The sequence below is a fragment of the Atractosteus spatula genome, chromosome 16 (genome assembly GCF_055471065.1).
Source record: "Atractosteus spatula isolate fAtrSpa1 chromosome 16, fAtrSpa1.hap1, whole genome shotgun sequence".
In the NCBI taxonomy this organism is placed as follows: Eukaryota; Metazoa; Chordata; class Actinopteri; order Semionotiformes; family Lepisosteidae; genus Atractosteus; species Atractosteus spatula.
Window position 1 is genome coordinate 9,707,414 of NC_142721.1, and position 27,290 is coordinate 9,734,703.

General features: G+C 36.3%; 1 protein-coding gene across 1 annotated transcript; it reads right to left on the bottom strand.

The window, feature by feature from the left end:
* Positions 1-9,287: 9,287 nt before the first annotated feature.
* Positions 9,288-16,759, bottom strand: eif3m (eukaryotic translation initiation factor 3, subunit M). The gene is made up of 11 exons (XM_088935041.1): positions 16,631-16,759; positions 15,745-15,877; positions 14,919-15,057; positions 14,603-14,726; positions 14,343-14,437; positions 14,174-14,257; positions 13,632-13,731; positions 12,858-12,939; positions 10,688-10,831; positions 10,308-10,368; positions 9,288-9,550 (listed from the first exon to the last, which is right to left on the bottom strand). Exons 1-11 carry the CDS (start codon positions 16,670-16,672, stop codon positions 9,427-9,429), a joined length of 1,128 nt encoding a protein of 375 aa, XP_088791167.1. The 5' UTR covers positions 16,673-16,759; the 3' UTR covers positions 9,288-9,426.
* Between the last annotated feature and the right edge of the window lie 10,531 nt (positions 16,760-27,290).

Below are 27,290 nucleotides of genomic sequence, written 5' to 3' on the forward strand. Positions count from 1 at the left end.
AGTTTGAAAAAGGTAAAAACATCTGTAGTAAATGTACACTTGTACATTTCCAATTTGTGTATTGCATAGTTTGATCAATTGTGTCAATGTACTGCTTTATAATATGTCTGTTTTTGCAGTAGCTGTCATGTTTGGGTAGTGTTATTTATGATTCTTCTATGTCTATGAGTTGTGTTGGCAACTTAATTTCCCCCTTGGGTATTAATAAAGTGTATCATGTCATATATCATTTCAAGTAAAATAATATTTCATCTTGCCAGTTTTATTCAGAATTTGAAATTGACAGAAGTACTTTCATACTGATACAGCTTTTAATAGGTGGTCTTTCCAACCAACACCTTCACACCTTCCAGCAGCTCTTAATTGCTGGCACTGAGCCTTGACGTATTGCAGAGATTGCCTTCCTATTCATATACTACAGCCTCACCGAGAATTGGGTACTCTATGATACAACAGACCAAGCCACTTGAATGATTTTTGTATTATTATTAGAAGAAACTTTTTAGAGCTGGTAAAATATTTATTCTTCTGATTATGTACTAATATCCATGTAATGCAACGTTGAATGTCTAACAGTACTCCCTGTTGATATTACATTTTTATGTTAAGCACTTCAGATGAGATCCTTTGAGAGTACTGTATGTATCAATTGGATTATTTTTGTAGACTCACAAGAGTGTTTCATAGGAATAAGATTTGATCTTCCAGGTCTGGTCTTGGATGTTCCACATACAGTATTATTGCTCCATGGCACAGGTATCCATAGTATGATAAATGATCAATCTTTAATATGCCTACTGTATTCCATTCCTTCTATCTGCAATGCATTCAACTTGAAATGAAAAAGTGCAATGATGTATCTATCAGACATACATTGCATTTATCATTCATGTTTTACACTGGTTTATGACTTTGCCAAGAGCATTTGAGAAATTGCTTTGTGATAAGGTTGAATTCCAGTTTCCCAGAGAAAAGTTAAACAGACCAACCTGTGTTGCCAGATAATGCTATTAGTGTTACAAATACTAAGTTCACTATGATGGCATCATAAAGAATTCTTGATACTATCTATGAGCAGCATTCATAACTTCTGTTATTTGTCTGAGTGAATGTCAGTGTTCTGAAGGAGACAGGGATATGAAACAGACAACACTGTACTAGTAAGGGAGAGGTGGGGGAGAAGGGCAGAATATCTTCAAATGTGAGTTTCAATAAATTGTCATTAGAAGAGATCAAAGCATGTAATATTTAATTGCTACACCTTGCTACATTGCTTATATATTGAGAAAATATATTGCGGAAGAGGGTTATTTATGAATATTAAAGGTATTCAATGAGAGTACTTTTGTAGATAAGTTCCTGACTTTCACCAGGCCTCTTTAAAATATTGCTCTGAATATAAAACAGAATTGTACTTACCGCCTTCCATTTTTTTACTGTTAATAAAAATGTCAATGGTTGAAGTTTATTACTGTCAGTTAATTTTGCTAACTTTCTCAACCTATTGTCCTGTAAATGAATTTTAAGATTTCACATTGTATATAATGTAATTTTGTCTCATTTAGGATATTGAGAAACTTAATAAAGAGCTAATTAAATCCAGAGTGTTATCTCATTGCAAAAGGGGAGATGAAAGCATGCATCGCACATTACAGGAGCAAGAGATACAGCAGCTTCAACACAAACTTCTTGTGGTAGATGATTTTGATACTGGAGAATACTATTTGTAGTTACTACATTATTTTAAAATATAACTTTTGAATAATATCTGAATACTGTAAGTATTTTTTATCTTTTACTTAAACATAAAATCTATAGACATGCTTGTAATTTAAAGCTTTTGTGTGTGGCTTCGGTATTAAAGATGTTTACATTAGTGCAGTATGTACTGTATATTTTTAAAATTATTTTTCAATTCTATATCTTAGAAGATACAGAATGGTGGACAAAATAATTTATTTTTAAAATAGTCATTTTCATGAAGTATGTGTATTTACCTATATGTTTATTTCTGAAGGAAACAGAAATGACCAAAAGGCTGACTAAAGAGAATGCCACCATACGAGAAGAAAAACAGGTGCAAATTGAGACAGCTTTTGTCCTGGAAATGAATTTTGTAATTTATTTTAATGATTATGTATATCATGTGCTTTAACTTCTATTTTGCAAGCATTAAAAATATCATTTATTTTGCAATCTAAACTATAAGATTCACAGCAATAAAAAGGGATAAATTGTTAAGTACCGTTCTACTGCAGCATTATATGTCATTAATATACATTCTCTGTTTGTTGCTGGTGTTCAGGAGGTTATGAACTCCCTAAAGCATGCCCAGCAGCTGCTGCAAGGACAGACTGAGGCAATTGGTAGAGTGGAGCTAGAGTTGAATGCTCAGAGAGAGGAACATCAGGTCAGGGTCTTTAAATGTTCATTTGTCTGTGTCTGTCTCAGATAATAATGAAATGAAGTCTTTATTGGCAGAAGCTATTCTACAAACTCACGTAAACATTTTTTTATTTTTTTTAAACAAAGATTGTGTTAAGGAATTTTGATGTTTTTCGTGTCTTGCTTTAGAAGGAGAAAGAGCTGAGTTTTCAATTTTTTTCATTCAGATAAGCACAAAAGAAGGTTTATTTCCATAAACAGTAATAGTCAATGCATTTTATAAATGTTTGTTGTTTTTTATGTAATTTGACATGAGTTTAAGCTATTTTAAATTTTAGAAATGGCATAAGCCTATGCCTCTTGTCTTTAACAAATGGCTTCTCTAGTGATAGGAAATGACTACTTCATTGTTCCTCAGATATTGACTGCAATATAATGAAACTGTCAGATTAAGTCAGTGGAATACTAGTTTGTTGCTGATGAAAAGGAAATCAGTACTTCATTAAAAATAACTGGTGGTGATGGATTACAACTGTTTGCCATTAGTTTTGAAAACATTTTAACAACTTTTTAATATTTTTAATTTTTGCAAACTGTAAAATTGAATATAACAAATAAAAATACTGCTGTTGACTTGCTATTTGTTTCTTTAAAAAAAAAATCTCAAGCTTTAATGTTAAAGACAGTATGAATTTGTCCTGTGCAGTGTTTACCGGATATATTTATGTGAGGATTGAAGTAAATGATGTAAGGCAGCTGCACATAAAATGGCATAGCATTATATATCATTTTATATTGCGCATTAGGAGGCATGAACTGCAACTGAATAATAGCAAGTGTTTTTAATCCTCCTTTATAGCCTTTTCTTCTTTATATCCTCCTACAGGTTTCTGTTAGCTGAGTTAAATGCACATTTTTACTAATTTATTGAAATTATTGTTAAGATGACACATCCTAACTGATTTGTATGAGGCCCTTTTGCACGTTTAGAATCCTTCGTCCAAGCTAACTAACACATAAAAATTCATTATTGTTGTATTAAAAATTTCTTGGGTGATTAATTTTATTGCAGGCCCTTAAAAGAGACAATGAACTGTTCAGAGAGAAGATCAAAGAAAAAGAAGACAAATTTATCAGTCTAACAGAGGAATGCCAAAATTCTAAAGCAATTTGGGAAAAAGAGGTAGAGTTTGAGAAGTATAATAATACTCATCATTATTTATACCCTGTTGTCCTAACAGATCTTAAAACATAATTATATTTTGTGTTTAGGGTAAATGTAAAAAAAGGTTATAATTAAAATAGTGAAGATAATGCTATATGATAAGTATTTTAACACCATTCTCGTTCATACATGTTTTATATGTGATTGTTTTACTGAGCAGCAGATGAGATTACAGGAGAAAATTCAGCAAACACAGGAAGAGCTCAGATCTCACAAGGAAGCATATGATTATCTCCATGAGCAGCACAACCAGCTATCATCCTGCAGTGTCCAGCAAGCAGAGCAAATACAAATGCTAAAGGTAGTTTTGCATTAGCTTGTGATTCATGTGTGTGAAACAATGGAAACAGTATTTAACATTTTTACTTCCAACAAACTAGATTTATTTTTTAGTCATTTTGAACTGATATCCAAACAAAACAGGTTTGTCAGTTCAAAAGTTCACTTGAAAGTCCTGCCAATAGAAAAAGTTTGTGAACTCTGAATCTGGGCTTCAAAGAGGAGGAAGAGATTTTCAATGAGCAATGACATTAGACTGCAGAATCACTGGTGGACACTGGCCAGAGTTCATCTCCTAAAGAGCCAGATGTGAACAGTGGCCTACAAAACACGTGTTACATTTTTTAGGCCATAAAGGTTTAATGACACTTCTCATATAAGAAATTCACAAGACTTTACACCAGTCTCATTGCAACTTATTTTTACTTTTAACAAATACAGTATATGCATGCAAGTCAATTTTTACCTCATATTTCCTACTTCGGAAATGTGCTATTCTTCATGTTTACTGTGTAATTTATTTTTCTCAACCCTGACAGCATAATTTAAAAGTTAAAGGTTTCAGCGTTGATGTAAAGCCCAAAAAGCACAACAGCTCTGATGAGATTAAAGAATGGTGTGCTCCAAGACATGAACTAAACTCACCTTTAATAAATGATTCTCAAAGTAAAGCAGTTGTATTACAAAGCAACAATATGCAGAGTTTACAGAATATTGATATTGAGGAAAAAACCATTATTGAACGTTCCAAAGGTAAGCAGGATGATTTCACTTGAAACTAGAAGAACTGGTTTTCTAGTTCAGTTTTTCATGATGTAATTTTGGTACTTATTATGTTTTAAAGTTTAGATTCGAATGTCATGATGTTCCAATTTATATAGTACAGCAGAAAGTGTACTTTAAGAAATAAAATAAGATAATCTGGCATTTTTATATTCACCCTTCTACTCAAACACACATTGTAAATTACTGAATTATAAGTGCAAATATGTAGCTTAAACATAATTCTCTAAATCTGTTTTTTTATATAAACATAATTATCAGCTATTCTGCTATTTATGTATCATTTATACATACAGATAAATGTACATTTGCTAGTTCCAAGGAGCCTGCAGAGACAGTGAATGATGAACTTCCAAAAGCAGACTACTGTGTGGTTATCAATGTGCAGACTGATGATGTTTATGCTTCTGGAAGCAAAGACACAGGAGGGACTGAGAACATTTGCTCTACTATAGACCTTGCCAGTACAACTCTCAAGCCACAAGGAAGTCCTGATACTTTGGCAGAAGTCCCAGTTACAGAAACTATGATTTTAGACAGTGCTGATGCATTAGGTGTCTATAGTGCAGATACAGGTCAGCAGACAGACTCCAGCAAACATAAATCTGGCATGGGTGAAAGTCATCTAGTTTATGGTATGCTTGATAAGAGCTCTACAGCGACCACAATGCTTTGCAACAAAGGTGACTTTATAAGTGAGCTACCCAGTCCCAAAGGCAGTTGTGTTTATCACAATGAAGTTGACCCAGTAATTGCACACAAGGACTGTCAGCATGAGCTGGCTGAATGCATCCCTGAACTCAAAACACAAGTGGCAGCTAAAGATGATGAAGACAACCAGAAATGTTCAGAATCCAAGTTAAGTAATGTTATAGAAGTTCCTGAAGTGAAAAGTGCTTTAAATGAAATGTATCCAACACATCTTGTAGCTCCTGAAATTCTTGGCGGGTTTAGGACTCCTTTGCAAAATGACCCTGAACTTAAAAAAATAACATCTCGTTTTATTAAAGAAAAATATGGATTTAACAGATCTGACCCAGCAGATACCACAAAACACATAATGACCATATCTCAGTGTTATAGCAAATTGGAAGTCAAGGACCAGATGACAACAGAAACTGATGACAAAAGGGACAAAACACCAAGCAGCCAACCAGCTACAAATGACTCAGAAACAAAACTATCAAATCAGTCAGAAACCATTGAAAAAAGCATAAATTCTGCAGCTCACAATCGGTCAGAAAACAAATCTTTGGTCCAGACAGTCACTCCAGATGTTAAAAAGACATGTACAGAGACGGATTCTAATGTTGACAGTGGACAGGGAACAATATTTGAAAGTGATCAGAGCAGTATATCTCATTCTATGTACAAATTAAATGAAGGAATCCTCCCATGTACTAATTACAGTGAAGCACATAAAAACAAAAGCTTCAAAAAAGAAACCCTCATGCCTAGGGCTGGAAAGACCAATCTCAATGAACACCAAGAAGACAGCACAAAGAATGCAAATGGCGAAATATATTTTCCTTCTTCTGACAGTATGTTCACTTCTGAAAGCAAAAAAATTAGATCAGCATTTGAGTTGAGACCTTTAAAAAATATACAGTTCCCAACTTCCCAGAAATCCCATGATATTCATTCTTCTGTGAAAGTGGATCAAGATGTTAACAGCCGGACCTCAACACCTTTAATACCATCTTGTTTAAAAAGAGAAACTGTTTTGCCTCCTGCATTGCATGAGGCATCTTCAACTAAAACGAATCCCAAATTGTATCAGGATGAGGAACAAAATGAGAAAGGCAAGAACATAATTAAATTAAATGGGCAAATTAAAAAAACCCCATAAATTTAACCACGTTTTACTTACATTAGATGACTTAAGGAATGTTTAAAATAGGTACAAGATAAAATACTATGTTAGGGTGGTTACTTGTGGAATAAGTTCATGAAGACCTATTCCCTGAGATCTACAACTTAAAACGTTTCATAAGGTTTTGTATAAGATAATCAAAAGTAATGTATACAGAATTGAATTGCAATTGAATTGACATTAACATGTCAAAATCTCAATTTTGGTTAAAAGTAAAATTTATGGTCAGGATTTTCTCAGTGATTGGCAGTTGAAACACTTTTATATACTATATTTGTTTTAAACAACTGCATTGTGTTGAAGAGGTACAGTCTCTCCTTTAAAGGAATCTTCATAGTTCAGTGCTTCTTGAGCTATGAGATCAAAGAATAGATCTTTATATTTTATTGCTTAATGTACAGTACAATGAGATATCAGATTTTATACATGGCTAGAATAAACAGCAGTTTCCTTTTTTTTTGGATAAATAGCGGTACATCTTGAGATCAAAGATAGTACAGGCTTTCTATAGCTGAAAAACAAGCATCTATGGAATTGTATCTTGGCTCGCTCTAAGTGCTGTTGCTACCATTTCCTCTTTGTCATCCAGATTCCCCCACAATTAAAAGGGCTGCTGACATGTTGAATACTTCCAGTATTCATCCTTGCCACAAGAGAGATCCTACAGACGAGTGGAATGCAATAGCACAGACTTTTTGTGAAATCTCAGCAGAACATGTAAGTTAACTAAAAATATTACACAGAAGAGCACAGTGAGCTAATTCCATAGATATGTGATATAGCACCGAACACATCTGGATGGTTTAAGACCCTTTCAATTTTCAAAAATATATCAGCAGGGCAAGATGGCAGCATTTTTCACAATTAAGGGTGATGGAGAACAGCGGGAAACAGTCACAGCATATAAATCAAACAGATGCTATCCAGCACTTCGGGGAGCCTGGAGGAGGGGAAAGACAGCTTGCTGTGTATTCCATTGAAAACATTTAATTGCTGGAGGGAACTTGTTAGCATGTTGATTAAACTCTTCCTTTAAAAGTAGTTTGCCAAAAAACAGTTTAGTCAGAAATACTTAGGCCGGTTGCTGTGCCATGTTATAACGTTCAAATCAGCATCAGTCTTTAAAGAAACATAACTAAAGGACCAAAAATGATTTAGATTTGAAATTTGTAATGCTTTTTAAAAACAATGTGAAATAAACCATGTCATTGTTCCTGCCAATGCATTAAATTTAAAAAACATCCTGTGCATTATTAATCCATTAAAAAAAAAATCAAGAAAATGACAATAACTACAACCTTCTTGTGCATCGGAATGTGGATATTTAATCTTGAATAACTGATTCTATGGAGAAATCATGACTTGTTCTGAACATGGTCCTAAAAATGAAAAGATTATTTTGACTATTATAGAGGGGAAAAATGTTTGCAGCTTTTCTTCTTTTGTTAATTTAGATTGTCTCTTTACAAAATGTCTATTTTACAGCCGTACCCTATATTTTCTAGTTTATTATACAACAAATTAAAATCTCAATTTAAAATGACAAAATCTAAAGTGTAACATGTCCTAGACTTTTTAATTCCAAAACCAGAAGTCATCCAACATCCATGTTCATACACACGTTGCTTCTATATGATGTCATACATGCCAAGTATATCAACTAGATGGGGATGGATTACCTAAAGAAATAGTTACCAATGGACGTTTACTTGCCAGTGCCTCTTTACTTCAGTTTCATCTGACACTTGACAATGTCATTCTCCAGTTCATTAGAAGCAGGTGTTTCCAATTGAAAGAAAAATGCTACATTAAGAAATATAACCCCTAGTAATTCTCTCACTCACGGGATTAAAAAACTGTTCTCATTATATAAGTCTTTAATTTTGATTAAACATTTATCATGATTTTTTTTAATGGAGAACAATTTGTGAATCTGAACACGTAAATCAGAGTTCTGTCTCTAACAAGATGCCATTTTTTTTGCTTTTGTCTGGTAGAAGACCACTGAGGCTCTAAAGGTTCCAGTTTCTTACAGCTATATGCCTACAACAGCAGTATCCATATTAAAAAAAGATTCCTCCATCAACGTTTATGCAGAGCCAGAAAAAAACACTCCAGCAGCATGTTTAAATTCTCCCAACAAACATAATGATACTTCTGCAATGAGTCCCGAGAGTGTTTCAGCCAAGTCTGATGAAGACCTGGAATTTCAGCAGAGAATTCATGACCAAGTCAGCAAGATACAGAAATTTCTGATTTTAGAGAGACTCAGATGCACAAGGAAACGGAAAACGGATGAAAGAGTAGAGGAAATTCATTAGTGTTATATTGTTCATTTGCTCCGTTTCTATTCCCCTTTACAACTTTCTCAGCAACAAACTAAAAACAATTTACCAGTTGTTTTGTACCATCAGAAAGTACTTAAAAGATGAGAGAATTAAGATTTCATAAACACTTTTACATGTAAGCAAAGACAATTTGCAGTTTGGTATAAGCAGATAAGGTATGAATTCACAAATTAAATTTACCAACTTTTCTTTGCTTGTTATTGACAAATGTGTTCTGTTACCTTCAACCTTTACACTATCTGCAGTGTTGTTAGTGTAAAGTTTATGTCCTGTTAAATGTTTAAGTCTGTTCCAGTAATGACAACATTGTCAGAATGTGTTTGTTTCTTCTAAGGAAAACTCATCTAGGACTTTGCAGCATAAAGAGAATTAAGAATTATTCTGGACATGCAAATGTTATGGTCAAACTTTATTTTTCTTCTTCAGATTTTTAATATGATGCTCTAACTTTCATGACCAATAAATTAATCAAAAATGATTAATCTCTTTTTTATTTTGTAAATATAAAAATGTCAAAACACTGTTTTGAGATTTTATGATGAAGTGGAAAGGCTGAGAAGGCTGTTTTTCACTGTGTTCAGGTTCTGTTTCCAAGAGTTGAGGCTGTCATACAGTTGCTGCCACTGCTGTTTTCCAAAAGTCCTGTGCGTACTGTGGCTGTAAGAGGAGAGATATGTACAGGGGAGTCAATGGGCAATTTACACAGATTGACATAAACATACTGCAAGACCATTTCAAAGCCTTTTAGATTCTTTTAATTTTACCTCTGAATAGTGTTTGTAGGCTTTTGATTAGACAAACTTTACTAAACAATCACAAAACTAGACTTATATGCTCTACTTCACATTCACTCTCAGAAATATTCTTCTACTAATTTTCAAGAAAATCACAATTCTCCGGCATTACAATACTACAGAATTGCCATAAGTACAGTTCTAAGAAATGCATGAACACATGTATATGCTGTATAAAATAAGTTAATAAACAGTTTGCACTTCAGAAACGATGCATCTCTCTCTTAGGGAATAAACCTTTTCACTAAAGCTTTTTTAATCCATTTTATAAACATTCTTCAGCTGAAAGAATAAAAAAGTTCCAGATATACTGATAACATACAGAAGGAAATTTCGTAATGTACAATAGATTGCTGCATTGCTGAAAGGATCACAGCGGCCTTGACCCAGCCACCGAAAACAACACCAGACATTAATATTCTAGTCCTGGCTGGGTCATTAAGGGAAGTGTGCTGGAAAAAAAGGCCGATTTCATTATACTAGCTAATTACATTCATGCCTAAATTTAATAAAATTATGATAAATTACCAGATTTTAATTATAGGCAGCAAATGTCAACACTGCAGTGGCTCACAGTAAATAAGATAAACTGAAAGAATGCAATCAAACAGAAGACCTACCTCACAACTACCTTCCGTTGTGTCTGGTCAATTTTGCAATAAACCATCTTAGTTCTTACAGCTAAAAGGAATAAAATGGTAATTCGGTTAAAAAAAAGTTTGGCCTTAATTTCATTTGATATATGGTATTATCTACAAGTAAATGACATTGTCATGAACAAATATAGTGCTCAAAAGCCACTGCTGTAAGAAACATGAATGAATATTGAAACGGTTGTAAATATTAAAGACAAAGATCACTAAAATTGTCTTTGGTCTAGTGCCAATTCAGTTCCATTAACGGTCTACAAACATCCTGTTTTTAAAGCCAGAAAAGAGATATCTGTAGATTCGGCACTTCATAAAATAATGCAAATACTTAGTATGCTTAGAGAGCATACCGTCAATGACAAATGCTTCAACATCATCAGCTCCAATCTGCAGCTCCTGTTGAATGGTATCAAATGATATTTCTTTATTTTCCACTGCCATGCCCATGAAGGTAAGAAGCCTCATCTTGGCCATATTCTGCTCATGTGACAGACCTGAAAAACAATTTACATCATACTTATGGATACGGAAGTCAACAATTTCTTTGTAAAATGTCTATTTTTGTGAGAAATGCAGTAATGAAAACTGCTAATATGGCATGTTAACCAGTGTCGAACAAATGTTATCACCAAATAAGCACCAATTCTTTCAATTTATACTGAACTATTTTTTTTACAATTTATCCAGTTTACTCAATAAAAAGCACCCAATATCACTAAATGTGGTACAAAGCAACACAAAGATGCCATTAAAATAAAGAATGAACCTAAAATACAGGTTACTGAAAATATATACTGAATTTAAACCATATATACTGCTTCTGTGCAAACTAATTAGCAGGGAAGATGTGTCTTACTAATTCTATAATGTTAATTAACACTAATGAGGTTCAGGATTTTCATCTGGCAAAAGAGATGTAGAGGGGAAAACATAACTCATTTGCACAGGGGACACCAGGCACTACTACAACTAACTGGACTTAATTGGAATATACAAGCAACAAGAATCAATTAATGCACATTAACCCTAATTAACAAATGCTAATGAACTGCTCATTAACTTTATGTTTTGAAGAGGCCATTGAAACCAGATGGACATATGTTAGGGCGATACAGTTGACAAAATAGGGTGTTGCATTTGGCCTAACTTGTCAAGATGAATAAATAAGTGCTTTATATTGATTTAAACTAACAATTTAAACTGCTTTCAATTTACTCATAAACCAACTGATAACTGCAGCTCAACAACCGAGTTTAGATACAAGATATACAGAATTGACTGCTATTCACTTATAATTATGTTTTAACACTATATTAAGGCTTTGTTTGGACTAACTGCTGCAGCATTTATATTTGACCAAGAACATAAATTAAATAGTATGACAATTCTATTATTAGTTTCTGGCAAAAGATTTTTAAAATACTACCCTTACTCTATAGAGCAAACTATTTTGGGTTTATTACAGCTGTAAATGGAGTATCCACAGTATTTCCAGTAACTAAACTGTTGTCATCAAAAGGGTTCTGTACTATGATAAAGAGAGGGGATGAGGGTAATCCAACTGTAAGCTCACAAAGAACCATATAATCGTGATTTCCTGTGTTTAAGATCTTTATAACTCCAAAATGCACACTGCACAATGTAAAACCATGTCCCCATCCACAATCAATCTGGATGTTTGGTCTATTCCACTCTCTTGAGGTCACTAAAAATCAAAACACTTACTGATTAATATGTCAAAATGTTAATGCTGTAATAAAGAACTCTTGTGTGCACGAGTGGCTTTGACGGTACCACTGACCCTTATCCTAAGGGGGGGACAATATGGAAAACGTAATTTTAATACACACACTAGATTATGAACCAGTGCTCCTTTGAAACAGTCAATTACACATCAGTATGGGAGTGCCCAAGTGTTAATTACTATTCCTTTTTATATAGTGTGTAAATAAAGAGGCTGCTGACATTAACATTCCATCACTGTGCCTTGAATGCCAAAGCAAATTAGCCAGTGCATTACGTTCTCTACAGGGTCTAATGCACTCATTTAACACTAAAATAACACTCAGTGCTGCTTAGCACATTATTAGGAAACAGGTAAATGGGTACTAGTTCATTTCAATGACCTAATAGCTTCTATTTTAATTAAAAGAGATAGGATCATCTAATATTAGAAGATAAGTTAACTTTCAAATTATGCAAGGGTCACACTGTAATATTCAGCCATTTCATGTTCAAAATTTAAAACAATGTAATTCCCTAATGTGCACAATGAAACTAAATTCCAAGAAATGACTTTACAAATGTAAGTGTCACGCAACTCTTTCCAGTGGTTTCAAACACTGAATAGCATGAATCTGGGACTACTTAATGTAATTTCAGGTAAACATGTCTAAGAGTATAAGCTCATCTTGCCCATGAAATGAGCCCTTGTTGGTTTTTAGCTACATTTGAGCTGTTAAAGGAAAACAAGAGTAACAAAAGTAGCCAGATGTAATCAAAGGGCAGTGTGCAGCTTACCAAGGGAATCGATGAAGTCTTTGTTGTTCTGGTAAAACTTCACATATGCTGCTAGCTTTGCACTTACAAAGATGGTCAGAAGCTAGTGAGGAAAGAAAAACATTCTCACAAAAAATAATATGGAAAACGTCCGCTCTTCTCCACCTATACTGCACTGGGAAATGGTTCACACCAAGTTAAAACTGAAATGGACATTTAGAAAAAGTTCCCCTACTAAAATTTAAAATGACGCAAATAGCAAAGCACAGCAAATAGAAAGAATGGATCAACATTTTCTGTGGTTATTAAGTTCAAAATGGGTAAAGGAGTAAAAAAAAAAAAATCTGGAAGAAAATGAAAATGGAATTCATTGTGTGCTGTTTTACCAAAAAGATGTGTGATGGTGCATCACACATTGTGCTAGAGAAACACCAGGGTTCTTAACTTCTACGTTTTAGCTTAGAGTTTTGACCATTCAGCTTTCATAAAACTGCCTTTAAGTGAAACATACGAGTGAACCTCAAAGATCTAAGGATCTTGTTCACCACAACATTAAGAATATCCACTCTATAGAAAGACATGCAATTTAAAAGACTAATATCAAGCTGGATATTTGAGCAGTTTAAATATAACTTACCCCTATTTTCCACAATATTAAGAATACAAAAGCGGGTCTTTTTTGAGTATGTTTCATGGCTCAGCTAAATTAAATTCTTCAGACCCACATTACTTTAATATTAAAATAAACATGGTGCATCTCACATTGTGCTGGAGAAACAAGCCTGTCCTACTCACATCATGAATAAGTTCCCCTTCCAAAAATCGAACTGGTTTCAGGGCCAGGAGGTGATCAAACAAAAATGTGTTGGGATCCTTTAAAGCACGGACAATACATCTAGGGAAGAAAAGGGAAAAAATCTTTAAAAACCAGCCAACAGTGTATACAAATTTTGTGACGGTTGTTACAAAATAATATTGCCTCTCTGGAATCGGTACAATGAAAAGTAAACGGGTTCAATCCCAGGCCAGTAAGCACTGATAGTGTGAACCCAAAGGAATTCTTCAGAATCAAAGGTAAAACAAAAACCAGATGACAGGTGTTTGATCACTTAAGCTACCAGAACCAAGTGAGCCAGATAGCCTGAATCACCACCTCTTAGCTGTACTGTTTGTAATATGCATTATTATTATTATTATTATTAAATGTTCATGGTTTAATATATCCTGCTGGGTGAAACTATAAAGCCACTTCAAAAACCCATTTTAAACTCACTTGAATTCCTCTTTGGCTCTACACTAAACACCGAGACAGAGCGAGCCAGGAAAGAGGTGCTCACCTGTGAGCATCGACCCTGGCTTGAGAAGCGTTGTCTTCAGTGTAGCTGCCCAGCAGCTCCACCATGACCTTAGCTGCAGGTTCACTGAGGACAAAACAAGCACAAGCATTAAACAGAATAGAAAATGGTCTACCAGAACAGTGTGGTGCCGATTTACATTAAAATCTACCTTTTTTTACAGTCTACAAGCGCCTCGTACACCAGTCTCAGCAGAGTGTGTTTCTTCTCTGTGGTGAGGTTCCAGTCTGTTATCCATTTTCTGACCTGGCAGAAAGGATAAGAGTAAATAAAGTTGTTTATGTGAAAAAAAGGGGAAGGCAACTGTATGAAATGGCTTTCATCTTGTCACCCTGTATAAAAAAAACCTCTGAAACTTTTCTCTTGGAAGCAATGAGGCATGACAGGGTGTGACACGTTGGGACTGTTCACCTGATCGAGCTCAGTTGGAATGAAGGCGATCGCATTGCAGGTGGCTGCGACTTTAATGAGGCTGCAGTAGACAGTGTAACGCACAGGGGCGTTCTCATCCATGCCATGGAAAAGATTGCTCAGCCTGTAATTGGACAGAACAGTGGAGAAAAAAAAAATTCTGGCTTGAATTTGGGGAAAGCACTGGACAAAATCACAAGACAACTCAGCTGTGACCGTATAACCAACACACCGACAAGACGTGGCACGGTTCGTAGTGAGCGAGGTCCCTTTGGCTATCTACAACAGTGAAGAAAGAGGGGGAAAGGCGACTCACAGCTGCATTCGGAGGGAAGGGCGTTCGCCCTCACGGAACTTGACCAGCTTCTCGCACAGGCTCTCGATCAGGGCTTCCTGCTTATCCGTCTCCAGGATCAGGAGCAGAGAGACAATGCTGTTCATCACACTCTCCACATCTTGCAAGAAGACAGAGGGGGCTGTTAATATGTCACCTCCACACTTCCCTTTGTGACCGCACAGCTCAGACAGAACTCAAAGACTAGGAGATGAATATGTCATTTCTCAGAAATGAGACGCAGCAGGTAAGACAGGGCAACCACACTGCAACAGATTTCTGAAAATGTGCCACGACTGATTACTGATGGACAGTAACAGCTGCAGATCTTAGAACACAACAAACAAAACAATACAGTATTTATCTGAAATTACCATTTAAAAACAACTGAAGGCAAAACCAGCCCTGGCACTTAGACTGAGTTCTTCTGAGCTGTAACTTAATTTCTGGGGAAAAAATAACTCCCTTTAGCTAATGAGGTACCTATTAGCTACCTATAAGTACCTATGAGGGCTATGCTTAGTAACTGTACAACTATCAAAAGTGTTCAATCAGGAACATCCATAAAGAGTAACAGCATTCAACATTTAAGAGCACAATGATGAACAGAATGGGATAATGGAATGAATGAAATGAAAAGAATGTGGAACGCAACAGCTGTGGTTCTTTATTTGTTCTGTACTTTTCTTTCTACAATTTCAAGTTCCATGAGTATAGGTCCTAGGACAATACTGAAGTGGGCTATGCTGCACTGTACAGAATACAATCTATAGGTTTTCAAGCAAACGTCATCCTGAATGGAACCAACCTTTGTCATCATCTTTGAGACAGACATCACATGCTTCTATAATCTGGGCCAAATCCACATGGAGTCCACCTTCTGAGTTCTCTTCAGAAATCTCAGCTCCTTTAGATTTGATGTAGGCTCTCAGCTCTGAAGCCTGTAAAAAGGACACACGGGAGACATTTGTGCCACCACTGGCAAATTCTAATTCAGCAAAATCCCACTAAAGTGGAACAATAAAAGTACTTAAACAAATTCACATTACATCTCATTCTATGATCAAGAGCCTTTTACATGAGCTGTAACCAGACAACAACCTAACTGTCAAACCCCGTTTTATTTCGCTTTAATAACAACACGTAGTCTTTCAATTCACAATATGCCCAACAGACATCCCCCCCCCCAAAAAAAAACCCATGTAGCACCATCTGGTTTCTGCTTTGTCTGAAAACAATGCGAACCAGAGTCAGACGGAAGCAGCTGCAGTCAAAATCCTATTCCAGTTTTATTACACCTCACGGTGAAACAGTCCCATTAGCTGGTTAGTAAAGCGTGAACACTGACAGCGCAATGGTTTCAAAACTGGGGCGTGATGCCCAACTAGCGGCATGTCACTGAAGACAATGAATACCGTACGCTGACCAGATTCTCTTCGAGGAAGGTGAACGTACAAAAAAAAACTTTCACCACTTAAAACTGCAATTTGCTCACACTGATACACAATTCACAGGCATTTACAAATCCAGTTCTTCGCTTTCTGTATAGATGTTGAGACGCACGTTAATTTATTGGCTAAATCTCATACAGCTAGGCCTCAAAGATCATCGGTCGGCAAAGTACACAAATAAGACCGTAACGTTCAACCTGCAACTCGCCCCAAACCCGAAGGCCAGATCTGTTTCTAATATACCTGATCCTCCTCAGTAATGTCAATGAAAGCCGGGACACTCATATTGAATGATCTACTTTAGACCTGATAACAACCACGCCACCACTTCGCCGAGCTGGTCGCCGGAAAGAGAAACTGTCTCCATCAGCCGGCAGACCTTAAAACTTCCGGGTTATCGCCTTAAAGGGCCAGGCCGTCTGTTATTGAGAACGTTTCACTAATCATTAAAATCCATATTTTTACATTACACTTACAGTTATGCTAGATAAATGCACCATGATGTTGTTTTTCTCCGAAACAATACAATAACTGCATCAATCAATATGCAGCTCATAATATTTTTAGAACACGAATATAAGAAAGATTACAAATGAAGATGCTTCGGCGCATTTAGGCAGTTCAGTCGCTAGCAGCTAGTAGCTGACTGCTGCTGTTGACTTAAAAGGTTCATTTTTTATCCTATTAGTATATTACATTGCTTTAAGCATGGAAACGTATCCTGTCACACATCTCTGCACTGACTCCTGAGCAACAATATCTTTTTTGCAAAGTAGTGACCAAAGTGTTGCATGATTTTCTGAGAGATCTTAATTGTGCATTGTACAATTGTAAGCATAGCATCTTTGAATGGAAAATTATACACTTTTAACAATATATTTATTTTTCTTTTATAATGTTTTTAATGATTATAATGATTCTTATACCTGCTTGCATGAATTACAGAAATTTGTAGCACAGTGGTTTCTATTGTTGTTCATAACTGATGCTTGTGTTGTTGCCGCCCTACAGTGCCAGGGTCTTGGATTCGACTCCTGCTACAGGAATCGGCCCATGTGGAGTTTGCATGCGCTAGCACAGGTCTTCTCTGGGTGCAACAGTCTCCCCCCACCTCTCAAGGTGTCCTGTCCAGAGTGACAGTCCTGTCCATGCATGCTCAGTCCTGCCTGGTGCCTTAAGATTCTGGGACAGGCTCTGGCTTCCTGAGGTCCTGACTAGCTTTCAAGTCATATAATATATGCATAAAATCAAAAAGTATGTTTAAAACAACAACTGCTGTGAGCAAAAATCAATAGTGATATGTATGAAAATAAATATGATTTATCATATATTACTATAATATATACAATTATTATATTAGGGTAAAAAATGAAGCCTTTAAAGGCTCTGTGTTGTTGCTTGGAACAGTGGCTCCCTATCCTGGTTCTGAAGGCCACATACCTGCTGGTTGGCATTCCCCGCGAGTACCTTACTGAGCAGAAGCCTCGGCTGAACTAATGAACTGCTGGATGAGAATAGTTACAGGGTCTTTTTTTCTACCCCAAAACGAGTAGTTTACCTTACTTACAAATCACAAGTTATAGTGAAAAGGCAAAGTCCAATGAGTTTAAAAGCTGAAAACTGTCGAAGTGTTTAAATTATTCCTATGACGAAGTCAGTGAGGGGTTCAGTTCTGTGCTCAGCTTGTGTGTGGCCCTCCAGGACCACGACTGGAAACAGAGGTTCTCAACAGTGAGAACCTGGGGCTGCTTTGTCATTCCAGCTGGGAATCTAATCACATCTAATCTGATCAGTTTGCTTGTTGAGAGTTTTTCTTCACTCAGGCCCTGGCTTCAAAACTGATCTATCTGAAGTACGTTATTTCCAACACCTTCAGCATAAATCATTTATTGCAGCCTTTGCTGAGCTTGCTAATTAAGAATTAGCTCCCCTAATTCTGACTACAAAGCTCTTAATGGGCAATTTATGATGAACAGACACAGGTGGGACAGACATTGTATACATTAGGTATTAGGACACTTGAAAGTAAATTTAAAACTTGGTCTCAGATAGAAAACTGAAATCAATTAACCCATGATTAACAACTTGGTTGGAGTTAAAACCAAAGAATGGAGCCTAGGACCAGGATTGAGAACTCCTATCTTAACTGAACAGATGGTATCATGGTTGTTAACACTGGTGTCCTGGATGTCTAGGTTCCTAGAATACAGCATGTGAGTAGCATGTTAATTCCTCTGGCTTTTACGTTCTAAAGTTAGTTGGTTAAGGGTAGGATGAAAAGGAGATAGCTATTACTGTGGTAGTTCTACAGAACATACTAAGTATTAAATGTAATACTACATGTTTCACACTGCCATTAAATTAGCAAATTTAGATTTACATGTGAATACCATTTAGTAAAATACATATATTAATTCAATGGCAGAACACACCAGGGCTCTTCTTGAGTTTTAAAGGCTGTAAATTCAGAAGTGGTTCTTAAAAGTGTTGGGAAATAAAGCCAAAATGTGAGTAAAGCCCTCTCCTGGAAGATAAACTCTTTGAAAGAATGCAATGTTTTGAAGAGCTCTGGGGCTTAAGGTAACTTTTGAGCAAGACTGCTGGACAATGTAAATTGCCCAACAAGTGATGAACAAGAATAGGTTAAGTAACTACATGCATTATAGATTGTAGCTTATAATAAGACAATAATGGGAATATGCAGATAACATGCATTACTCCTAATGTTTATTCAGCTTTTATTGAATGTTTTGTTTTGTATTAAGATAGTGTTGGTCAATTAGTTGATATTGTTTTATTCCGCACAGTAGTACAACCTGAGACAAGAGACATTAGTTAGTATCTAGAGAAGGAAATAGAGATGAACAGTGAGTCAGCTAAAAACTGTGCTGATGTATCGCACACATTTTTTTTGTCAAATCAAAAATGGCCAAAATGGAAGAACAAAGAAAGAAGAATTGGCGCTTTCCAGAGACATTTTTTTCCTTTCTTTCATGAGAAAATATTAAGTTTTTGCAAATGTTCATAGAATGTCAGATGCATTTCCTGGGGTTATAGGAAACTCATTTTGTCAAATAATGCCTCTTTACTTCAAACGCTGTCATGATGTATTATGCCAGGAAGTCTTATTAAATTGAGGGGAAAATTCACTGTAAGAGGTTGACTGCAATCTGACTGTTGAAACTCTCTCCATCTTTCACTGAAATACTGCAGCTGCTGCACCAGGAGACATGATTCAATCCTAACATTTTGGCTAAAATCCTATCAGCTCTTCAAAAGCCTAGTAGCAAGAAAAGGGTCTCTGAAAAAAGTGTATCTTCCAGAGTTTTCAGGGTTGTGAGGGTATTCTGCATATACAACATATATTTAATTTAACGTGATTTTGAAGTTTGAAATCAGTAGACATTTTATTTCTTAGAGTAACAAAAGCATTTGCCTAAATTGTAATATACCACATGCCAGGTTAGACAAAAACTTGAAATTTCTATAGGTTTACTGGGTTATTTGCATAAAGGATTATGCCAAACCGTGTACTTTATTTTACAGTTCCTATTACTATTACTATTACCTTTATGTCTTTTATGGAATAGTTTGACTGTCATAAGAACATAAGGTTAGCACTTCTGCCTTAGAGCACCCCGGTGCTGGGTTCAGTTCTAGTATGGAGTGCTTGACTGTGTGGAGTTTGTGTGTTCCCCCAAGCATCTGTGTGGGTTTTCACCAGGTACTTTTTCCAGCTTCTTCTCATCTCCAGAAGAAATAAAGACCTCTGTCCTTTGTGCCTTTCCATTACAGTGTTTGTGGCGATTTCACATTGGTGGAGCTGTACCCATTACAGTATCAACTGGCTAAGTGAGTTTAGAGCAACAGAATCAAATAGTTTCTGCTTCTCTGTTGCCTTCCTGATGTTCTGTTGAGAAAAGGTCTCTGAAAGAGGAGGCCAGGTGTTGTCAAAGTACAAAATAAGCATTCATGCTTCTCTTTGTAGTGTCTTATAAATTCTTCCCAGGAACTGTTATTTCTGTTTTTTGAGTTCTTACTGTATAGTGGTCTGGTAAACACAGGGTAGATATGTGCTTTGCTGAATTCTAACAGGCTTTGAGAGTATGTGTGACTGTGGCCAGAAACTGTCATTTTGCTTCCAAATAAAACTATAATAGTAACTGATTTCACAATTGCACATTACAGAGCCTTTTTTCCTTTAAGATTACATAATTCATTTTTTTATTGACTCTCCATGGACCATTGGAAAAAATCCTTTATACTTGCAGAAATCTGGCAATTCAAACTCTTATACAAGGTCACATACTAAAAAAGAGAGAACAGGAGATGTGTTGAATCAAAATTATACTTCTGAAGTTTTCCTGAAGCATGCCTACAGTTTATTACCTAACCGATGCGTTTTTGCTACGTTCTGTGACTGTGAGTCATCTCTCTCTGGTCTCTTGCTCAGATTACATCTTGCAGCACAGTGAATAAATAACTTCAACCGGTTCACCACAACTAGAGGTCATAGGGGGTTTAAAGTTTACAGGTCGCTTCATTTATCTGGTCTTAAAAAAGTTCCATTTTGCTATTCTGTAATTCTGTCTTTAGTTCAGTTATCAATCTTTTAATTATGAGATAACAGTGTGTGATGCCTTCTGCGAAAAATATTAAAGTAACAGTGATACATCAAGGAAGGTTTTATTGAATTATTCTCTGTGAGGACCACCATGTCTGTCCCATACGTTTTTAATTTCTGTGAGGATGTGAACATCACATGGGTACATGATACTCCCACTGCCATGAAATCTGTCACTGCAGCCTATATATCTCAAGGAATAAGTGAGCTCCATAAAGGATGAACCTTTCCAGCAATGATTGAGAGAGCACTGGAGTTAGGTTTTAAGATAGAAGCCTCCTTGCATTACAGCCACCCTGTTGAGGTGTCAGCCCATAACTCTCCCTCCAAGAAGCACAGCACCCAACTGATGAGAAGCACTTCTTCACTTAAGGAAAACTTGTAAAGCAACAATTTGTTCAATCATCTTCTTCTCAAAATAGACTTCAATGTCAGTTTGAATTTACTGTACCTGAATCCGAAAACAGACCTGTCTATGTCTGGCTCCATAAAAATAAAAGAAAACAAATGTCTTTAGTTACAAGATTTGCCAGTGAACCCAAAGCTTACCACAGGCTTCCACGTGGTCTGCATTCCTATATTGAGGAATGTAGCCTGGCGAAGTTTAAGTTCCTTCACTGCTGAAGGACTAGGTGTTCAAATCATCATGGAACTATTTTAAAATGAATGAAAGTAATTTATTCTTTAGTGCTAAAGAGGCTTTTATTTGACCCTGCAAGGTAATCCTTTTCTCATTTTGAAATACCATTTACTATTTTAACAAGTGTAATTTGTTTTGTTCTACAAACCTTCTAGTTAAAGTTTTTCAATTCCCCCAGTTTTGTTCAGTTTATAACAGTGATTTTTTGGTGCTATACTCTTGACACAATTTTTAATGATTCCTGCTCAAGTCTGCTAAAGAATTAAGAAGAGTTAAGCCACATAATGCTGTTTATTATTTTCAGAAAAGGGGTCTACTCCAATGATGCCAGATAAACAGTCCTTCACATACTTCAGTACTTTTCCTTCAGTGCTTTCTGACATTTCTGCAATCTGCAATACCTCCACAATTATGTTTTGGAAGGTTATAATTTCTTAAAGCTAAGGAGTCATCAGTAGTCTTCCCCATTTGAATGCTTCACATAGGGAAGATACTCTCTCAATGTGCAGGTTGAGTCACAAGTTCAATACTGGGTTATTTCACTAGTCAGCTGCGACTGGGGTTTCCCAAACTCAGTGCTCTCTGGTGGATGAGTTGGGATTAGTTGGCCAGTCTGAGCCCCCAGAGAAACTACCACTTCTCAGGTGTCTGTAGGCACCTCTTACAATTGTCATTAAACCTCATAGAGTGTGCATCAGAGAAACCTCTCTGCACCTCCTTGTTCTCTCTGTGTGGGAACAAAAGGGTGTCATTGCTGTTATTCCAGGTTGTGTACATGATCCACACTGGGTAGATATAAACAATTTATCAAAGAAAATAAAACTGTAAGACATGGCAAAGTATTATATTAATTGACTGTTGTTACATTTACAGAAATTGCTTTGTGCTTATCAACTAAAAATTATATAAGGGCATTCAGAAGGTGATAGATAAAAATAGAAAAATAAATCTCTTATTTCCCTTATAGGTTCACATCCCAACAATGAGTGATCTTAGGTAACACTTAAGTTACTCATGTTTTGTGCTGGAGGTACAAGTGCTTCTAGTGAAGTTTTGAAAATTTAGTGTAACTCAGTCATTATAATTAACAGCAGCGAACAACGTTTTGGCAGGATTCCAATATGACATCCGCTCCAGGATTTGGAAATAAGGTTCCATAGAGTTAAGTGCAGCTAAAAGTACACTAAGCTTGTTCTTTTTTCTGTTTTAGACAAAAGATAATCAGACTACTCCACAATCATTTCTGTTTATTCTATTCTCTTAGTTAAACATTTCACAGCGCAAAAGAAAAAAGAAAATAAAGATCAAACAAAGATTAAAAATAAAAAAATAACCATATGTTTGTGGAGGTCAGAGTCATTTATCAAAGAGAAAGCAGATGATGAATAAGTGATATGCTGAACTAGAGGAGTGTCATGGACAGAAAATCTCCAGGAAAGGATCTCTCTTCATAGAAAACCAAAGGGTTTGAAGGAAATGCTAATATGTTCTTTTTTTGGAGATCTTGAATTGCGATGACCTCTATTATGAAGACACAGATCTCAAACATCGTCCCTTGCCCAGAGCTGCTTAAAGTTTCCTGCTCTTCATATTTGGGGAAAAAAAAAACACTTGTAAATAGAACAACACATGGCTTTGAAAAGCATAAATAAAATAGACCGTGACTTTTGATACAGAAAAAACTTATATGTCAAGTTGAATGGATCGTCTTGCCAAGGACATACACTCATTCTATATGTTCTCTCACATTTACAAACAATATACTAAAATATACATGACAGGCACATTGTGTGATTGTTGTTAATGTTAATAATCAACACATTTTCTGTGTGACTGGAAGACAAGAAACAACAATTAAAATATTTAAAAGTGTAAACAGATAGAGCACACTTCAGACTATATTTCAAAATTGTATTAAATAAGCTAATGTGCCTGGTACCGGGATTGGAATTTCTGTATTGCTGTTGCCAGCACTGTTACTGCATGTCATTTGAAGAAATTTATTGGTATTTCTCAGACATTTGCTCACATAAACCTACGTAACACTTTATAAACAGAAAGGCAAATATCAGTTGTGAAATGTTAATTGGATTTAGCCTGAAGAAATAAGAAACATCCCTTTGATATATGAAAACTTTGATATATTCTTGTCACATTGTTTCCTTTTGATATATTTGATATATATACTGTATATGTGCTAAAACATAAGCTATTGCTTTTTACATTCTTAGATTTATTATTAATTTACAAGGCTTATACATAGAACTTATATTTGTATGCGTTCATAGAGAAGGGATTTTTCCAACCTTGTGTTATCCGCTGACATTATTTAAAAGACGGTTGCAGTACGTCAAAGAGACTTTTTGATGTCGCATTGTTTAAAGTCTTTTATTTCTTTTTACTATCAAGCTCCTAAAAGTTGCCAATTTATTTGCATTGGACTGCAGCCATGTCTAACCATCTCCCCTCCCACTTGTGCATTTCCAGCAAGATAGCAAAAAACTGCCCCTGCCATATCAAAAATGAGGCAAGAGCTGGAAAAGAATGACTCATCCTGTTAATAGCTTCTTCACCATTTGCATACAGATCACACCAGTGTGCCTGCCATTGTGGCCGTTACCTCAACGGATGGACTTGTGAAAGGCAAACCAAAAAAGTGTGTAATTTTAAAATGACGGTAAAAGCAAGAGGTTAAAGTGAAAGTTAGAGGTATCTGCAGCAGGAGCTCGAACCTGCAACTCACCATTCAGAGACTATACTTCACTATACTGTAACTTTAATGATGTATTCTGTCTTATCTTATGAATTACTGAATGGAAACAAAAATATGGATTTTTCTGAAAGTATTAGTATTGAGAGCACAGTAGACTGTAGGGCAGTTAACTATATGCACGACACATCACTAAGCTAAAATGAGTATGTTGCAGTTGTGGACTCAGGAAATCTTACTTTTTGTAAGTGTTTGAAAGTGTTACTTTCTGTGAAATGCTTGTGCATTTTCCCTATGTTTTATGTGCTTCTCTATGATTTGTATAATAGTTTCATTCCACACTTTACCATGTTTGTACCACATTTTTGTAGTGTTTCACTGCTCTGTACTCTGGTTTTACTATAATGCATAATACAAAGAACATTCTTAGGACTCGGCAAGAGGAAAGCATCTAAGATATATGCTGAGGAGCATGTATTTAACAACTGTTTTCTTTTGCAATAATGTTGTGTGTCGAGATGAATGTCATGGATGTTTCTAAATACTGTAGGCTGCTGTTTCAAAGCAGTCTGTCGACTGCCTTACAGTGAATAATGGTGGAGCTCTTACGTTCCTGCGTTGCTGACACAAATAACGTTATGTACCGCATGTACAGTACCACTCTGTGCACAGACGGAGCTTTGTTTGTAACTAATATCTTCCCCCAATGTCGTTATGGCTTGTAACATCACACTGATAACAGTAATCCTGCTTTTTACCAAGTCAATCTGGACAGATAAGAGCTGTGAAAACCAACTTTACATGTGGCTCAATGGATGTGCATCATTAGTTTAACCCAGTGACCCCCAGACCATGCTGCTGTGATTAATGAACTCCCTGGTTTGTATGCTGTCGCCAGGGTGCCGCTGTTTCTGTATTTTCTTGCTGAACTCTGGAAGATAGCCTATGATATCATTGAAGAGATCTGCAGCTTGACTGATTTAACAAGCTGTGTTATACTGTACATTGCTAACTTCGAATTGAAACACATAACGCTGTTTGCAAATCGTGGAACTGAAAAGTTTTAGTATGAATTGGGGTTCAACATTGTTAAACCTCACAATTTCTTTATACATGCTGCATTGTCACCTGACCATGCACCCTGAAGCACTACTGTATGTATATGTGCTTCTCGTTGTTCCATGATCTTATAATGCTGTCACAAAAGAAAGTGAAAATGTGTGTATGTTTAATTTATTTACTCAAGAACTTTGTTTCACGTGCTGGGCACTATGTGCTCGTGTTGTTGAGTCTGTGTTGTGTTACTTCCCCTTTTGGTGAAGAGGAGAGAGCTGGAGAGAGGACAGTAGGAAGGAAGGTCAACCAGCTGTGCTGTTGCTGTTGGTGTCTTGCTATATGAATATTTGCAATATTCCTTGCATAATAAAAACATGTTTGCTGTTATATGTGGATCTCTCCTTCATTAACACCTTACACTATGGTTAAGGGAATACAGACATTCAAAGGGCTTGTTTTCTACCTTTTGTGAAAGAGATATATGACTCTTGGCATCAATGGCAAAAGGAAGCCATACAACTTACTGAGGTGATACAATATTTGAGAAACATGACTACAGGCTCTGACTAAGACAAAACCTATCATTTGATGTCAGGCATATGCAGGCATTCTGCCCATTCATTGTGATAGTAAAGGCCTCCGAGGTCTCGGTACCTGTGTCTCGGTGTACCATTGGCTTGATCTATCATGTTCAAGAAGAGCAGCCATACCAGGCTGTTCGTTCAGGACACCTTGCAAATGTCGTATCAGGATTCCTGCAGCCTGTTTGCAGGGTCCAGAATCCAGCCAGAATTCTTTGTCTTTTTGAACCTTGGGCGGTTTCATGTTTCAGAGAAAAGAGTGAATATAAGTTAAAAAGGGATATCGGCAACTTAACAAAAAATAGAAAACCAGTTGGACTCCAGATCCTACAGTCCTGGGAGGCCTTGGATGTGAAAGTGAAGCTTGTATTCCATCCCATTGCTGAGCATAGGATGAAGCCTGCTTGAGCTCTTTTGTTTATTTTTTTATTGGTAAGGCTTGCCCCCACACCAATGTGATAAGAGCTTCATCAAAGGTGCCACTTTCACTTCCAGATCTTCCTTTTCCCACATTCCCTCGCCCTGTGCTGTTTCATCCCGATTAGCAAGAGCAGGCTTGTTTTTCAACGCGGTGCCCCAGGTCTCCAGTTCCCATCATACATCCTGGGTTGCAGTAGACAGCTGCACGTCTGAATGAGCCAGTGGTATGCTGGTGGTGGACATCCTAAGATCAACACTACCAGTGGATGCATCTTCTTGAGGCCCTAGTGAGAATTTAATGAGGGGAAAACGTAGGGTAATGTACTGTAGATGCTCTCCAGTTCACTCTCTGTTCCTGCACTGAGATCCTCATCCACCATATTTTATTGACCTTCATAGCCCCTTTAAAGTGCTAGGAGGCTTAGTGGATGGTTCAGCATTCAAAAAACATTTTTTAAATGCAATAATGCAAATTACTCAGATGTGTTTGCCCTCAGCTTCTACCCAGACAGGTAGAATGGATTCCTGTTGAAATGAAAAACTCTGGCACAACCATCAATTTCAGAAGTTCCCGGAATACAGTGACGGAAGTCTGTTCCACTGTTGCGAAATGTGTTCTGTGTGTATTTGATTTCTATTCAATGAATGAGTTATGGACAAAAATACTTGCATGCCTCATGCTACTGGCACATTGCTGGAGGGCATTGATGAATTTATAAATTGTACTCTGAAAAGAAATTAATTTTAAAATATTGAGGAAGAACATTGTTCTAATTGCTTCATTCACAGCTGCGTGACGGATTACACACAGGTCAACCTTTTATGACCTGCCAGATTATGAGAAAAATGAGGTCAAAGGTTTGCAGATTAAA

Coding starts and splice junctions, on each gene's coding strand:
- eif3m (XM_088935041.1), bottom strand. CDS start 16,672: ATGAGTGTCCCGGCTTTCATTGACATTACTGAGGAGGATCAG. Junction 12,940..13,631: donor AAGGGGAACTTATTCATGAT/GTGAGTAGGACA, acceptor TTTCCTCACTAG/CTTCTGACCATCTTTGTAAG. Junction 10,369..10,687: donor TGAAGCATTTGTCATTGACG/GTATGCTCTCTA, acceptor TATTCCTTTTAG/CTGTAAGAACTAAGATGGTT.